This window comes from Ostrea edulis, chromosome 4 (genome assembly GCF_947568905.1).
Source record: "Ostrea edulis chromosome 4, xbOstEdul1.1, whole genome shotgun sequence".
NCBI lineage: Eukaryota > Metazoa > Mollusca > Bivalvia > Ostreida > Ostreidae > Ostrea > Ostrea edulis.
The window spans coordinates 68662632-68681249 of NC_079167.1; the positions used below are offsets into that span (position 1 = coordinate 68662632).

Below are 18618 nucleotides of genomic sequence, written 5' to 3' on the forward strand. Positions count from 1 at the left end.
TACAAAATATTTACCTGTAAAAAGTTATTGAGATCGACCGATATCGACAAAAAATCGACTCTACAGGCGAGCCATTAGGACCATAGGCCTATTTCTTGATATCAATCGATAGATCTCGATAAACTGAACAACTTTTGTTCAATATGTCCTTACAAAATATTTACCAGTTACAAGTTTGTGAAATCGACTGATATCGACAAAAATCGACTCTACAGGCGAGCCATGAGGCCCACAGACCCATTTTTTGATATTGATCGATAGGTTATGACACATTGAACAACTTTTGTTCAATAATGCTTTTCAAAAAATATGTCGTTTTCAAGATATGAGGCGTCAAATATTTACGATTTTGGCCCTTAAAATCTCTAATTACGTAACATATGACCTACTTTTTGATTTGATAAGATCAAGCTCGTTGAGATGAACATTTCCGCTTCTACAACTTATTATAAAATATTAATAGTTTCTGAGATATTCTCAAAAACATTTGGACCCTTCTGAACCCCTAATTTAAAGGGCCAGCCCGTTTTGCTTGATATCGTAAGAAAGGCCTTGTCATTTTAAAATTTTTTTGCTCAACAAGTATTTAGAAATTCTTTACCGTTCTCGAGTTATCTCTACAAGAAATATTTAGGGGCCAAACTGTAGCTCCCTAACGGGGCCACATAGGGAAAAAACGAAATGTACATATTGTTTAGATTATCATTCTGAACAACTTTTGTTCAATAATGCTTTTCAAAATATTTGTCGTTTTCAAGATATGAGGCGTCAATTATTTATGATTTTGGCCCTTAAAATCCCTTATTACGTAACATATGACCTACTTTTTGATTTGATAAGAACAAGCTCGTTTAGATGAACATTTCCGCTTCAATGACTTATTACAAAATATTAATAGTTTCTGAGATATTCTCATAAACCTTTGGACCCTTCTGGGCCCCTAATTTAAAGGGTCAGCCCCTTTTGCTTGATATCGTAAGAAAGGTCATGACATTTCAAACATTTTTTGTTCAACAAGTATTTAGAAATTCTTTACCGTTCTCGAGTTATTTCTAGAAGTAATTTTTAGGGGCCAAACTGTAGCTCCCTAACGGGGCCACATAGGGTAAAAACGAAATATGCATATTGTTCAGATCATCATTCTGAACAACTTTTGTTCTTTATTGCTTTTCCAAATATTTGTCGTTTTCGAGATACAAGGGGTAAAAAATTTATGGTTTTGGCCCTTAAAATCCCTTATTACGTAACATATGACCTAAATTTTTATATGAATAGATTTGGATTGTTGAGATGAACATTTTTTGTTCTTTGACTTATACCAAAATATGAACGATTTTTGAGATATTTGATCTAGACTTTGAGCCCTTCTAGATCCCTAATTTAAGGGGCTAGCCCCTAAATCTTGATATTTTCGAAAAGATCTCGTAAATGTGCACAACTTTTGTTCTACATGTCTTAACAAAATATTTGCAAGAAAAAAGATATTGGAGATCAAAGGTCAAAAATCGCCGAAATCGGCGAAAAATTTTGGCATCCTTTTTTTCAGGTCCAGGCGAGCGTTTAGGCAAATCGCCTCCGGTAAAATCGAATCCCCCACAAATCTTCTAAAATGTTTACTCTATCTTGTGTAGAAATTTCAAGACTCTAGCTTCAAAACTGACGGAGGAGATGTGTAGACAACAAGGCCCTTCAAAAAGTCACTAAAAGAGAGATAACTCCTGACCGGAAGTGACGTCAAGCACGAAATTTTGCAAGCAAAGTCTTGTCACCAAAAGACATCTTTCCTGAAAATTTCGTGAAAATCGATCGAGAAATGGCTGAGAAAAACGCGTGTACTACCAAGGAAAATAATAATAATAATAATGAAGAAGAAGAACGCGAACAATAATAGTAAGGTCTTCCGCAGGAGACGGAAGACCTTAATAATGAAGAAGAAGAACGCGAACAATAATAGTAAGGTCTTCCGCAGGAGACGGAAGACCTTAATAAGAAAAGTGAAAAATCAACAATAGAATAATAGAAGGTTCTTCCGCTGAAGACGGAAGACCCTAATAAGCACTAAAGCTACACTACAAAACTAGCTAAACACTTTTCCAGCGGATTACATGTTGCAGGCTTTGTTATTAACTCAAAAAAGAATAACAATCAGGGTGTCTGGTCACCGTGGTATCAGTCGGTAAAGTGTGAAATTAATTAATGGAAGAACTAACTTGGCCGATCAAAAGGTGAAACAGTTAATTCGTACATCGTGGTATTCTCCCCTAGATCAAACTATTGAAAATCTAAATTTTAGATAATAGTAAATGAAATTGGCGTAATGTCTAAGCTATTGGTTACTTGTAAAAAACTAAAAATGGAACTTGTTGATGATGAGTGCCAACGACGTTGGCAGTGCTGGTACTGCTATGCATCCAGTTGGTGAAGCAAGGCGATGTATCGTTGGTAATATGAGGCGGTACGCAGATATCTTAAGAGAAATAAAGTTATGAGAAATAAACCGTTGTCGTTTATCAGAGGGAGAATAACATTGTTATATCAGGAATAGGTTTAGCCAATGTTCATTCTGGCAAAGTCAATAATTTTGTTCATGCCGTTAGGACGGAATGACTTTAGTCTGTGCATCCAGAATTTTTCTTTTTTCTTTCTATCTGTGGAGCTCCAGGTTTGGTTGTGATCAATAACCACGACAATCATGTCTTCCCATTTGTGGCCATCTAGGTTGAAATGTTCTCCAACAGGCTCAGTGATTCTTTTGGTTTTGATGGTCGACCGGTGAGCCTGTTGGAGAACATTTCAACCTAGATGGCCACAAATGGGAAGACATGACTGTCGTGGTTATTGATCACAACCAAACCTGGAGCTCCACAGATAGAAAGAAAAAAGAAAAATTCTGGATGCACAGACTAAAGTCATTCCGTCCTAACGGCATGAACAAAATTATTGACTTTGCCAGAATGAACATTGGCTAAACCTATTCCTGATATAACAATGTTATTCTCCCTCTGATAAACGACAACGGTTTATTTCTCATAACTTTATTTCTCTTAAGATATCTGCGTACCGCCTCATATTACCAACGATACATCGCCTTGCTTCACCAACTGGATGCATAGCAGTACCAGCACTGCCAACGTCGTTGGCACTCATCATCAACAAGTTCCATTTTTAGTTTTTTACAAGTAACCAATAGCTTAGACATTACGCCAATTTCATTTACTATTATCTAAAATTTAGATTTTCAATAGTTTGATCTAGGGGAGAATACCACGATGTACGAATTAACTGTTTCACCTTTTGATCGGCCAAGTTAGTTCTTCCATTAATTAATTTCACACTTTACCGACTGATACCACGGTGACCAGACACCCTGATTGTTATTCTTTTTTGAGTTAATAACAAAGCCTGCAACATGTAATCCGCTGGAAAAGTGTTTAGCTAGTTTTGTAGTGTAGCTTTAGTGCTTATTGTTAATCATATTTGTGTTTTCTCCATAATGTAATCCTTTCACGTCCTGACGAAGGGACAGGTTGTCCCGAAAATTTGACAATTCCAATTGTTCATGTCGTTGGTCATTCTAGTGCTTTATATAATTATTTTCCCTGACCATTGTATCTATTTAATATAGATCCGACAGTTTTGGATACTGAATGTTGTTGGTTCTTCAGTGCTTTATATATATATATATATATATATATATATATATATATATATATATATATATCCAGAATCTTGCATGTTTACAATATTTTCATGTTACTTGTCTTGTACCCTCACACTTAAAGAGAATTTGACCCTGTCAGAATTTGATTAATTCTTTATAAAACCGCCCAAATTGCATTTCTTCTTGCAGATCGAACTTTCAGGTTCTGTATGTGCATGTATTGGAGTGATTCAGGGCTAGCGTTCATTATACCATCTGCAGCAGACACTATTTTCAGCATATGTTGCATATCACACTTAAAGTTTTGCCATTGGTTATAACACAAAAGTCACGATTTTAAACACATGATTGATAGAGGTAGAGGAAAAAACTAAACTTTTTTCATGCTTGTCACGATACATAATGGACAGCATCTATAAAGGACGGAAAACGTTCTGCGAACACCAGAAGACCTTTCCATACGTTTGCAGTATACAAAATCAGGTCAGTATTACATTTTTGTCTTTATATCAATATTAAAGGAAGGAACATCATCGGATATCTTCGGCTGATCTCGTCTTCTACTGGATCGTCGGTTATCTTCGGCTGACCTCATCTTCTACTCGTCGGATATCTTCGGCCGATCACGTCTTCTACTCGTCGGATATCTTCGGCTGATCTCGTCTTCTACTCGTCGGATATCTTCGGCTGATCTCGTCTTCTACTCGTCGGATATCTTCGGCTGATCTCGTCTTCTACTCGTCGGATATCTTCGGCTGATCTCGTCTTCTAGTCGTCGGTTATCTCCGTCTGATTTCATCTTCTATACTCGTCGGATAACCACGACTGATAGGGTAAAGGGTAGCGGTCACCCAGCTAAGTGCTGATCAGTGCTTATATTAGCAACGCGTACATGTATATCTTGCGTGATCAATAGAACTAGCTCCCTGGGTAGACAGTTTTTAAAGTACCCTGTATACTGAACAATAAATATACCCCCCCCCCCCCTTCTCTGCTCAGGGAAGCTTCGTCTCGAAGTTTACCGTGAGTTCTATCTGAATGTTTGACACCTCTTCAGCAACGGCATCCGCCGTACCCAACGACAACCGCCATCGTCACCGGATGAAACCACGTCCGTACCCAGAGCTCCGAAGAGACTCTACCTGGAGAAGGCCCACCAAACACAGTCACTACGCTGCCACCATTTTGTAACGTGTAGCGGTCACCCAGCAATGTCCTGATCACACTCGCCATTGCTTATCTTGCGTGGACTCGACCACATCACTAGAAAAGCTAGCTCACTAGGGATGCAATTAAGTTCCTTCTATACTAACATTCTCTACCCGTCATCATCTGATGATTAGAAGACGAGATCAGCCGTGGGTATCCAACGATGATGGAGGATCTGCCACGTTTTAACACAATAATATGATATATTTAAAGCACTTGGAGTTTTGAATGAAAAATAGCCACCCAACCCAACCCCCAACCCCCCAGCCGTCGCCTCCGCTAACTTTAAATTTCATGAATAATGAATTGGTGAATTATCTATATCAGTTTGGGTCCCGTGGGGATCTGGGTTAGAATAGGTCCTCCATACCCCTTGCTTGTCGTAAGAGGCGACAAAATGGGGCGGTCCTTCGGATGAGACCGCAAAAACATAGGCCCCGTGTCACAACAGATGTGGCACGATAAAGGCCGTAAGCGCCGAGCATAGGCCTAAATTTTGCTGCCCTTCACTGGCAATGATGAGGTCTCCATATGAGTGAAAGATTCTCGATTGGGACGTTAAACAATATACTATCAATCAGTCAATCAATATGTCAGTTTGGTTGTGGTGAGGCATGTGCTCTTTTTTTCTTTTTGCTAATATTCTTTGAAAATGTGTTTGTGGTAGTTTGGCAAAAAATAAAGATAACTAAATAAAATTCAAAATAAATAGATATGATATATTACTCCCTCCCCAAAAAAGAAAATTCGCCGGTTTATGACATAGTTTACACCATAAACATATACGTCTCAGGTGCTACCGGTATATTGTAAAATAACCTTTTGAAAATAAAATAAAGTCATGGCAAAATTGGAGTAAGTTGGGAACACTGCTCCTTTATCAAACACAAAGCTGTGTTTTTCGCTTTTTTTTTTTTTTTTTTTTTTTTTTTTGGACAATTACCGGTAGGCTCATCATAATGTCATTGCTAAGTTTGAATTTCCCGCACTTAGACGGACAATGCATTTGTAAAACTAGCAGTGATCTTTGTACAGGGACTAGAATGCAGTGGACAAGTGGGACGGGGTTCCTTCTAAAGTTTGCCCTGCTGCTTGCGGTCTGTGGGTCATGTTCATCCGTGGACCTGGATGATGTTAGACGAGATGGTACGTTTATCAAAATAATTTCTGGATCACATTGATTGTTCTAAACCTGATTTTGACAACTGACAAAATACATTCAAGTAGTCAATATGTCGCATAATTCGACCAGCATTTCATCTCTCCCTTACTTCAAACGTTTACACTCAGAAGGGTTATTTCATTCGTAACTTGAATACTTGACGATAATAATATGACGTCCTAAACTTCAGTGAGACATTAAAATTGGTTTGGTGCGATCTGTCCCTGCCTCGATCATCCTAGTATCAAAACTAATAAAGATTATATAAATGTGTGATCGATATTAAGAATATTTGATAAAAACCTAAAACGGATATACATGCATATTTTGGTTTTAGATTGGTTGTAATAAGTTCAAATATAAAATTCCTATAGAAAAAAGGGGCACTCATCAATTTTCTATGATCTTCAAAAGTTGAAATATGTTACCCCTCCCTATATACATGTATAACTTTACAAATTCCTCACCCCCTGTTTTGGACTTAACTGAGAAATCATTGGAATAAATTACATTTCATGCGGTAAATAGCATTCATTTTCTTCATAAAAACATAAATGTTGCTTTCATTTTCATCATTTTTTTTAAAGAAATAAATTTGGTTGCAGTAAGTGTCTTTAAAGGTATGTTTACATTGTTGACAGATTTAGACTACAATGTAAAACTTGAAATGTACGGAATTATTCAAAAAGAGTACGCCAAGATGGTCTTCCGTCAAGAGGCTTGTGAGGATAAAATCAAATCATTCGTTGAAAGCTGCAATGCATGTCCCAGGTAAAACCTGTATAATTTATTCTCCATTCTCTTTGAAATGTTTATTACGATTAGAACAAGTTATTACGATTAGAACAAGTTATTTGTTCGTGACGATAATCAATATTTTTGTTTTCCGAGAAAGGAAAGCAATTTTTAAAAAAAATAAGTTTCGCCCGTCTACTACTTGAACCCATTGTTATTACACGAAGATTTTTTCATCTTTTAATCATTATTCAGAACATTTTCCCATGGTGAAACTTTACTTTATATACAATTTAATACAAAAATATTAAATTTTGTTTAAAATTACGAACTTTTCCAGTTTTTAATCCCAATTCTCAATTTTCAAAATATCACTGTCTTTTATCAAGATATTATGAACTCTTTTCCGATGATATTTTGTAAGTTTTATTTTTATACTCTTGGTCTGAAGTTATGAACGCCTTCATCTTCGTCAATCACATCAATTCTGAATATAGTACACTACAAGAAAGTATTTAATTTGTAGAGCGCGATTTTAAAAAAGAGAAAGAAAATTGTGACCATACAGTCGATATAGATTTATAAGACTAGTTTCATCTTCCTAAAAAAAATCCTGATTTCCATAACTTTAGAGATAAATGGTTTACTATTATTCTTTTGTTTAATAAAACACATCGCCATTTTCAGTGGTTACACTTAAACTCTGTGACAACACAACACCATTAACTACCTCAGATGCCTAAACATTTAGTTTTAAAAATAAGTTCCTGTACGGAATAAACATTTTTGAACTACACGGGTGTATGAACTACACCGCTTCACACCAGCACACGTCATGCAGCGCATTGCATGTAACACTTCATGAAAATGTATGCCAGCCTGAAGTGTTACTGTTCATACCATCATGTACAATTCATTATTCATATTTACATTCTAATTTCATTTTTGTCGGAATTTCCAGCCGTTAACGTACTTACAGACGTACTATATTTATCAAGATTCATACGCGCATTGTTCACAACTGCAGCGCATATATGAGGAAATGTTGGTATAGATATCAGAGACGGAAACATTTGAAAAGTAAATATAGGATAATGAAACTAGATCATGCTCATTTTGAAAATACGATGGTTCTTAGATTGTGGCCAAGTGGTCAAGATTGATAAATTGTTTATCTTTTCCCATTAGTCAAAGTCCTCAGGTGATAGAAGAAAGAGATCTTTTAGGTGCCATCTTAGGTAGGTCTAGAACACTTTTGTAAAATACTCGGATTTAAATATATCCATGTTATAGTAAAGCATATTTGATTATAACCGTTTCCTTTTTTGTATTTAACTTAAAGTATATCATCAGATTTAAAGGGGCGAAGGATATGATTATTCATAAACAGTGGATCTTCTACCTTTCTTTACGTTTCATTTAAATGTGTGTATATTTCTTACTATATCTAGAAAAGCTGAAAGCAAAATCCGACAGACTTATCAAGGACTTGAAAAAGTTTAGAGGTAACACATCTCAGATATTGACAAACTTTTACAAATTAATATGATATTTGCTATTCAGCTATGAAGATATTATCTATCTTCTTCATCTTAAATTCGTGTTGTTATGGATACCGCGCGTGCTGATGAGAATTCAGTTTCCTCATCATGTTGCATTCGTTTCACGTGAATTTCAAAGGACAGGCAGTCAGCGTTTATTACATTCCGTGTACAAGTAATTTACCGATGTTTAAGGAAGTGTTTGAAAATATCTAAATTTTACAAACTTTTAGTAATTAGCAAACAATATGACGCAACAGAGAGAGAGAGAGAGAGAGAGAGAGAGAGAGAGAGAGAGAGAGAGAGAGAGAGAGAGATTTATTTGTTATGTCATGTGATTGATTTTTCACGAATTACAGGAATAATATGTACCTGATTTTAACTAAAATGTGAAAATGCAAAATTTTCTAATCTTTATGGATGACGGAAAGAGATGTTGGTCCCTTGCCAACATTATACCTCCTTAATGCACAAACGACATGCGCACTTTCATTCAATCTCTCATAGAGTTGTCGATCCTTGCAAAGGATCGACAACTCTGTATGAGAGATTGCTTTAGATCAGTGTGACGCACCATGTATATAAATCTTTGGGTATATGTACTGACGGTAAATATATACCTCAATCTAATTAAAATAAGATCTTCTCTTAAACCGTTACACTGGAGAAGGGCAACAGTTAAAGATCTGGCCTAAAGACAACTCATATATTTGTTCGAGAAAATGTCATTATTTCATGACCTTTACTCAAAATATCAAATATTTCTTCAATTAGAGCAAAGTCAAAAAGATTTTTTAATTTAAGCATTATATATATGTATATTACAGACAAGATTCTGAAAGGTTTGGAAGGATTTCTGAAGAAAGCAACAGGTATTAAATGATAACTCATTTCACTTTAATAGTGTGTATGTGCAATGTAGATGTGGCACCAAGGCCAGTACTGTTTTTCTTAATTGTTTAATCAGTATGACCTCAACGGGATATAGAAACATTGTAGCTGCATTCAATGCAACAGTTAAGTGAAAGTGATGAACAAATGTGTTGTCAGCTATATAATTAAAGATGTTAACTTCTGAGGTACAGTGAAGGGGTCTGTTCAGTGTATCATTGAGATTACATCGAGTTTTACCACCTTGTGCATGCTCAATTCAACATATAGCTGTTTAGTATGATTTATCAAGTGAAATAATATGACTTTTCTTTTGAATCCTACAGATAAAGCCAAAAACTTGCTGAAAAAAGTTATAGGTGACGTAATATGGATGGAATTTTCTTATTCTTTATTTTCCTTCTTTTTTATTTGTCTTTATCATTATTCTTATTTATACCCATTATTTGATGAAAATTTCTATTTCAACGAACTCCACGTTGAAAATGTTTTACGATGAGGAAAGTGGTAAAAGTTAATAGCCTTGTATAATGATTCAAAGAAACAAGAAATATTTTCATGTTGACTCAGATTGTGTTTGAATCTTAGAATGTTTTCATCTGTTTTTTTTCCAGATTTCTTTAAAAAGAAGATATTTCCAAAACTGAAATTACCTAAAATTAAATTACCAAAAATCAAATTGCCTAAAATTAAATTACCAAAAATCAAACTGCCTAAAATTAAATTACCGAAAATTAAATTGCCTAAAATCAAAATTAAGTTGCCTAAAATCAAATTGCCTAAGATCAAATTACCAAAACTTAAATGGCCTAAAATCAAAATACCAAAAATTAAATTGTCTAAAATTAGCCTGAAGAAATTATTCAGAGGGAAACATGGCTCGTCTTTCGACTGCCAGAGATGTGAACAACTTCAACATGACAGCGAAGTAGGCACCTTGAATAAAGGTAGGTAGCCTTGTAACGAAGTAACATATCATTAATTTTATTTGGAATTAAACTATGCAAATTATAGAAAGAAATGGATTTATTTCAAAACTTTTTACAATCCTAATTTTAAAACCAAACTAACAAGCGAATCCATGTCCATCCTCGTGGTTATTTCTTATGACAATAGAAAGATACCTCTACTGGCATTTGTTTTGTAAGGACAATATAAGTATGGAGAATGAAACTGTACTGAACTGAAACTGAGAGGGAAATTAATATTAAAATTTCCAATGCATGTTTTTGTCTTTCATATCTTTACAAATAGTAATGATAGCCATTTCCTCATGAATGTTTTGCAGTTAAGGACAATGCGCGTTTGAATCTTGATAAATACTATTATATTGCGTCTATCTAACGGCTGGGAATTTCGACAGAAATGAAAGTAAAATTCAAATTGAAGAAATAGATTTCATTTTCGAAAATACATGAGGTAATGAATTGCAACGTTTCATGCCGGTGTTGTAGCATAGACCACCCCCCCCCCCCCCCCCCCCCGCATAGACGTTCCCTCCGGAAAAACGGGCCCGGGATAGACATTCCCCCCGGAAAGATATGCCTGGCATAGAATTTCCCCCTAGGAAGAATTTACCCGGGCCCAATTCTCCCCCCCCCTAGGAAAAACCGCCCCAGTATAGAATTCCCCCCTAAATGACAGTACGTTTTTCCCCCTTCTTACATTTTAACTATGTATCCGTTTCCAGTTCTATTTCTAGATTTCTCAAGCTTATCTAGACCCAGGAATTCTTCTCTTATATGTATTTTTAATTTTGAACAGGATCTTGTGTATCGTGAACACTCATCATCTTATGATTTTTTGAAAAAAGGAAATTATTCAAATCGTGCAATGGTATATCAAAATCAGACACCTCAAGTCTTTATCGTTATTTACTAGTATCTAACATTTGAAAGAGTGACGTTGGGAAGAAGTTAATGTTTTTTAAATCTAAAATTTTGAATCTGAATAAACGAGAGAGAAAAAATACTTTTATTTGAACAGTTCATCTATTTTACTTTTCGGATATTTTAATTGTATACATTAGTCGACTTTTTACGAAAAATCCTAATGATATTGACCATCGTTAAAGTCTTTTGGGAAGCATATTGTATTTACAATATGCATTTTAAAGTTTTCAGCGTGTAAACTCGACTTCAACATCTCAACAACAAAAAATATTCGTTTGTTTTACGGATATCGTAATATTGATGAGCGCATATCTATTTCATTAAACTATAACAAATGAAATCCAGAAACTGGAGGGGGAAAATGCTATACCAGGGCGGTTTTTCCGCCCAAGGTAAAACTCTATACTGACTTTTTACATAGGGGAAATTATATCCCGGGCCCGTTTTTTCGGGGGGGGGGGGGTGTATGCGGAGGGAAAGTCTATGCTACAACACTGGTAGTCTTTTCATCAAGCGCCAGCACGCTTCGTGAAGTATGCCGGTGTGGAGCGCTGTGGTTCTATTTTTCCTCCCTGAAATATATGTTATTCTTGTAATTTGGTTGGGGTATCAGTTTGACAGTGACACATATAAGTGGAGTAATTGTATAAGATTTCACCAATAGGGGTAATTGTATAGGATGAACCGAGGCTGCAAAGCACGTTTGTAAATAAAATGTTAATTCCTTTTGATGGAAAATTTTATTTTGGAAGGAAGGTCAATTCTCATCTAAAATAACATCAACATTCGTTTCTTAGAAAAGTTTGGTCATTCTATACTAAACAAAGAAAACATACAATTTTTAATTATCAGAAATTCAACGAATAAAATGCGGTCTGTATTTGCTCTGCTTGTTCTTCATTCGTCTTGTCCGTCAAATTTCACCAAATAATTAAAGGGACAGTAAAGGTCATTTTATTGAATTAAAAAAAAAGAAGGGAATTAAAAGCAGTCCAAATGACTCATACAATTGTAATTTCCTGTAAATAATAACATTTTATGCATTTATCTGGGTTAATTTCCAAGTTTACAACAATTATTGAATGTATCAGAAAGAAGGCTTTAGCATAACTATGTGTGAATACAACAAGATATGTTCCATATGCTGTAGTAAAACTTTCTCATATATATTTTATTGTAGTGTGTGGGAGTGATTTTTCGAGGAAATTAGAAGAAAATCAAAAGATGCTGGGAAAGTTGTCGGATTTAGAGAGAGCAATGATTAGTGGCAGCAACTTTATTGTGAAGGTGAGTGAATTTCAATTAAATACACGCATACACACGCGCGCGCACGCTGTAAACTCCCTTATCTTTTCAAATCTATAATGTGCAAATACTATGAGTAATGAATTCTCGTTATTATGCGAATGTGATAACTTTATACTGTATGGTGTCCGGATAGGGCCATTTGCAAAAGCGTGACTGCGCGTTAGTCACAACACGCCGTCACGCCAACAAGCAACGCGCCTTCGCGCTCTCACGCCAACATGCAACGCGCCTTCGCGCAGACAAGCAACACGCCTTCGCGCTCTCACGACAACAATCAACGCGCCTTCGCGCTCTCACGCCAACAAGCATTACGCCTTCGCGCAGCGTTGCTTGTCTGCGCGAAGGCGCGTTGCTTGTTGTCGTGAGAGTGCGAAGGCGCGTTGCTTGTCTGCGCGAAGGCGCGTTGCTTGTTAGCGTGAGAGTGCGAAGGCGCGTTGCTTGTCTGCGCGAAGGCGCGTTGCTTGTTAGCGTGAGAGCGCGAAGGCGCGTTGCTTGTTGTCGTGAGAGCGCGAAGGCGCGTTGCTTGTTGTCGTGAGAGCGTGAAGGCGCGTTGCTTGTTGGCGTGACGGCGTGTTGTGACTAACGCGCAGTCACGCTTTCGCAAATGGCCCTATCCGGACACCATAATACTGTCTGTCAATTCGCTGTAATTCAACCTTTGAAATTGTCATCTTGTCATCTAAAACATAGGAAAAATTGCTATATCCAGCTAAATACAAGCCAGGAGCCAGTAAACTGAACGTGTCATGAAATGAAAGGATTGTAAATGCAGTGTAGCTTTCTTTATGGAAGTTCTTTATTTTTATTTTGTTTCAATTTAAAATTTAATTCTATTTCGACCAGCTTGGATTACGGTTTGACCTGAATTGCATTTTCTTAGAAGTACGGTGACCTTTCATGTCATCACTTTATGCCATCTGCATCTTTTGACTCCCCCTCCTCATTTTAGATCACTTCATTCACTCAGGTGGTCTCTTGGTATCTGTTTTCGTACGTCGTCGTACCCTGTCGTAAACTTTTGAACATTTTCAGCTTCTTTGGAACAACTGAACCAATTTCAACCAATTTAGGTATATAGCATCCTGGGAGGTCCGTTGGATTTGGTCAAAACCATCAAAATTAATGTAATCTTCAAAATCTTTCTTTATTCTTGAACATCAAGTTGCACAATTTTATATACATATTTATACATGTACCGAAACTGTGAAATTCATGACCTATGGTTTCAGGGTTCTTGCTCCAGGGTGGAGCTAACTTGGTCATACATTAAAAATGCATTTTATTTTACAAAAATTAATTTACAAGTTCAAAGAAATACAATAAATGATATACATGTACAATAATATAAATTGTGTTTACAAAGTATAGAGTTACATGTAATATAATTGTATATATAATAGGATTAAACATTCTTTTTGAAGAATTCATCCATGTGTAAACTCTGGACATTTTACTCACAAACTGAATAAAAGTGCGAAGCACTTTTATGTTAAGTTTTTGCATCGATAAATTCTTCAAAAATAATGTTTGATTCTTATAATTCCAATTCGTTCCCTGTATTATCAATTTCAATAATTTGAATAGTTTCCCCTCACTATATGTTATTTGTTTTCAGGCGCGTATGTATACATAGTAATTTCGGATTTATTGATGTACGTGTACATTCTCGTTCAGATTTATTTTTGTCCAATCAAAACAATTGCAATAAATAACATTTGAATTATGCTTTCTTAAATAACCATCATATTTTTGACTAATTTCGTGTATAGACAAAAAGTACATATTTAATAAATAAATAAATAAATGACCGCATTCATTGAGGAAAGGTTGAATAACCTTGAAAAGTTCCAAGTTTTGTATATCAGAGAGAGAATTATTCCAACATAGCATGAAATGCACATCTATAATGTAAATATCATTGAATGATGGTAGTTTGTTAAGTAAAAAGTACTGTGCTGTTGTATTTTTTTTTTTTTTTTTTTACATACATAAAACATCTAAGTCCACATGAACAACTTGGATTGTCTATTAAGTTACAACAAAATAAGTCAGAGTTTAAATTACAGCTGTATTTCAGCCTCGTGTGAACTACATATAATATTCAAAAATCTTTTCCCATATGAAAATTATTTTGATGGTTTTACAACATTGTTTTGCAGGCATTTTAAGAAAGTTTTAATAGAAGTTGTTCCCCTTACATTAATGATATTCCAATATTTGTGACAATATCGGAATAAAAGATTTGTTGAATAATTCTAACCTGCATTTCATAATGAATAATTTGAAAAATTTCTAGTGGAATATCCAGACAATCTGTTTCTTATATTACAATATTGAAACTTAATAACTTACACGATTCAAATAAAAATAACAATAATCAATTTTTTGATTTAAACATTATTTAATTTGATGGAATTGGCCAGCAGGCTTAGCCTACATGAGCTATCTCCTTATATAGAATGATTAAGTTATTCTTCTTTTAGATAAAGAAAACCTATCAATGATAGACTAGTATTGTTGTTATCATGTTTCGTTAACTCCATGGAGAGAATCATTTTTAAACATGTGCACAATTATTTTTAGCAGTAATAATTCATTTCCTCATTTCATTTACTGTGCATCAATTACTGGAAATGCATCATAGCATTGTTCAAAATATCGATGAAAGTAAGTCGTGTTGTATGTTTTTTCTTCTGCGATTTCATTTGACAGAGTATGATGTATTGGCCTCATGTTTAAATTTGATGGTGTATCACGTGATCTCGTTCAGCGGTTTACTGGCTATAATCGACTTATTTTTCCTCACTTGCAGTTGTTTTGAACATATTTTGTTGAGCGAATCAAAAGGATCGGGAACAACTTTCAACTTCCTAGTCCCTCTCCTTAACTATTACCATGTGTCATGCGAATTTAATCACAGACAATACAGTCTTACAAGTAATTTAAGTGGAAAAATGTTAAGTACACACTACAAGTTTCATCTATACAAGGAATTTTCGGGCAACAGCAAAAATACTTGTATGAGTCTGTAAAGGCACTGTAACATGACTCTATGTTAACAGGTTTGTATCTATATTGACCAATTGAAGCATGATGCGACAAGTAAAAAGATAATTTTCTTGCTTCGATGTGAATTTTACAAAAAAAATAATTACACATCTTCGTATTTTCCACGTGAAAAAAGGATCATTGATAATAATATTAGTTATGTAGATCAAAGTTAAGTAAACAATGGTGTCTCAGTTTAGTATGAATTAAATTGGCATTATAACGTTTACCAACTGAAAAGTATGGCGGCGGATTTTTAACTTTTGTAATTTTGTATTTGCGGAATAAATTGTCCAAGATCTTTTCTCTCCTTCTGCATTTAATTCATTCGGTCTTATTAAAACCAGACATTCAATCTCGCTCCCTCTATTTTTTTTTTCTATGTACGCCCAACGAACGGACATAGCAAAAAAAAAAAAAATATGGTGGTGGTGGGGGGGGGGGGGGGATTGAAGGTCTGGATTTAATCAGACTGAATAAATTTCCAAGTTTTACAGCAACTGGTTCGTATGATTTTTCAATTAATTCTAATCTGCATTTCTGAACAATAAACCGACCTTTATTTCGGGTATTGTATGCGTTTTCATACTTATTTGGGATAACGTCATTTAGATATTCCGAAACGCTACCGATGTGAATTTTGAAGTTTCCCCGTCAGTTTCGGAGTACATATGTAAAGTGATTCTCTTGACACAAAAGTAGGAAGACCAGTAACAATTCTAGCTGTAGATATAGTTGTACTTTTTCAAGTTTTTCAAGTTTGTTATAACAAGGAATTAAAGCATATCCAAGCGAAAATTCAATAAATAAAGTGTACAATTTTGAAATAATTTTCAGACCAATATTGAATTAAATTTATTTCAAAAGCCCATTTTTAAAGGACTGTTCCAGTATACCGTCTGGATATTCAGATCCGTTATTACTAATTCAATGAGCTGGACGCTCTCTCTCTCTCTCTCTCTCTCTCTCTCTCTCTCTCTCTCTCTCACTCTCTCTCTCTCTCTCTCTCTCTCTCTCTCTCTCTCTCTCTCTCTCTCTCTCTCTCTCTCTCTCTCTCTCTCTCTCTCTCTCTCTCTCTCTAACTCCAATCAGTAGTATTTCTCCTGCTTTTCATTTTCCTTTACAACTTGTTCTACTCCTGGTTGACGTTATAAATAATCTAATGTACCTCCTGCTTCACGTACTCACTAGAAATATTAGTATAATATCATACCTTATGATATTATCATTTATATATAGTATTTATAGCATTACCTTGATACTGTAAGGAAAGGGTATTCATAGTTACAACTTTGTTTTAGATGGACCATAATCCATATACATGTATGTATGTATATATATATATATATATATATATATATATATATATATATATATGTGTGTGTGTGTGTGTGTGTGTGTATGTATGTATGTATGTATATATATGTGTGTGTGTGTGTGTGTAAAACTTAATTTAACTTGTTATCAATATCGAATATATTGTATAAAGATTTTTCATCTGCAAATAATTTACACATTGATGACATATGTACAGCAGCATTGTTTCCATTATCATATCACAATACAGAAGTGGTCCTAAAACAGAACCTTGGGGTAAACCAGCAAAAATATTGAGTTTTGATGATAAATGACCATTTTAAATTACTTTTTGCGATCTACATGTATGATATAAAGACTAGGGGTTGGAAAGGTAATAAGCAGTTAAATATGTAGGCATGTTTAATCGATTGTTTCCACAACTCGATTATCAACATGGAAACATCCTACATCCTACTAATTAGCTAAAACAAACAAATATGGTAAACACTGGTTGGTTTCTAAGAACACTTATTAAGGCAAACGAAGTACAAAAGCAAGTACTTTAAAAAAAGATATATTACAAGAAAATCAAGTCATAATTTCGAGATATTTTTTAGAAAATTTTGAATTTTTTTCTCGTAATTTCGATATATTTTCTCGTAATTTCATGAAAATTAACTTGAAATTTAAACTTATTATGGAGATTGTTTCCTTGATACTACATGTAATCGGGTTTTGCAGTGATATGCTCTCTTTATTAAATTTTTAGAACAACTATTCATAAATTGCAAATCTTTGAATATCTAATTGAAGGTCACATTCCAAGAAATTCCACCTTCCATCGCAAAAATTACCAACGTGGAGTACCAAATTCCCGGCAACAGCATCGTATTTAAGTATTTGGCTGCAGGTGAAAATATCAATCTTATGGACTGGGAGCAAACACCCAAAACCCTGGCTCCAAAACTCTTTGATGATTATGTATTTTCATGAGCATGACCATTAAATGACGTTTTCTTGTAACATCTTTAGTAATAAATACTAAGCATTTGTTTATTTACATGTCGCATGGTATTTACTTCAAACTCCAATACTCCACGCATGGTACAAAAATCCTGACCTTTTTGAAGCAAGTCGCATTGTGTGAAATACGTAGAACCGAAACCTACGGAAGCCCATTTAGGACCTATCAAAAATATCTTTCTAATTTGAAATAACGAATTTCAGTTTTCGTTATTTCGATTTTAATTCGTTATGTCAAACTTTAGAATTCGTTTTAACGGATAAAATGCATAACACTTCGTAACAATAAATTTCAAAATTTGAAATAACGAATGAAATTTGAAATAATAAATTCTGAAATTCGTTATATCAAATTGCCTAATTCTTTACAACAAATTTTTAGCAAATGTACTGATGAAAAGGTGAAAATAACGAACAGTGATCAATCTCATTACGGAAACCATTTAGAACCTGTCAAAATATTTTTGAATTTGAAATAACGAATTCCGTTGGTATTTCAAACTTTTGAATTAGTTACAACGGGTTGAATTTGTTATGAAGAATTTTGAAAATGATTATATCAGTTAGATTCGATGTAAGGGTTTGAAAATCGTGGATATCAAATTAGTATATATAATTTGTGATATAGAATAGCAGAATTAGCAAGAATAGATTAAATAGTTTGAAATTATAGATTTTTTAATTCATTAACTCAGATTTTAATTCTCTAAAACGAATTAATACAATCTATTGTAGTTAATGATACATGTAGATGGACTAAGATGTCGCAAGATCAGTAAAAATTATTTAAAATTTGTCATAACGAGTTGGGTAATTCGATATAACTAATCTAAGAATTCATTATTTCAA

At 34.5% G+C, this 18618-nt stretch overlaps 1 protein-coding gene across 2 annotated transcripts; it reads left to right on the top strand.

Moving 5' to 3' along the window:
* Positions 1-4057: 4057 nt before the first annotated feature.
* LOC125671569 (uncharacterized) lies at positions 4058-17802 on the top strand. Of its 2 annotated transcripts, XM_048907356.2 has the most exons (10): positions 4058-4144; positions 5906-6016; positions 6674-6803; positions 7956-8005; positions 8219-8272; positions 9136-9180; positions 9526-9558; positions 9814-10146; positions 12272-12378; positions 17560-17802. In XM_048907356.2, the coding sequence occupies exons 2-10, from the start codon at positions 5914-5916 to the stop codon at positions 17737-17739; spliced, it is 1035 nt and encodes a 344-aa protein (XP_048763313.2). In that variant the 5' UTR covers positions 4058-4144; positions 5906-5913; the 3' UTR covers positions 17740-17802. The 2 variants fall into 2 exon arrangements, with proteins under 2 accessions (XP_048763313.2, XP_048763312.2); XM_048907355.2 differs by lacking the exon at positions 4058-4144 and having other exon boundaries at positions 5828-6016.
* The last annotated feature ends 816 nt before the right edge of the window (positions 17803-18618 follow it).

Coding starts and splice junctions, on each gene's coding strand:
- LOC125671569 (XM_048907355.2), top strand. CDS start 5,830: ATGTCATTGCTAAGTTTGAATTTCCCGCACTTAGACGGACAATGCATT. Junction 9,559..9,813: donor CTTGCTGAAAAAAGTTATAG/GTGACGTAATAT, acceptor TTTTTTTTCCAG/ATTTCTTTAAAAAGAAGATA. Junction 12,379..17,559: donor GCAGCAACTTTATTGTGAAG/GTGAGTGAATTT, acceptor ATCTAATTGAAG/GTCACATTCCAAGAAATTCC.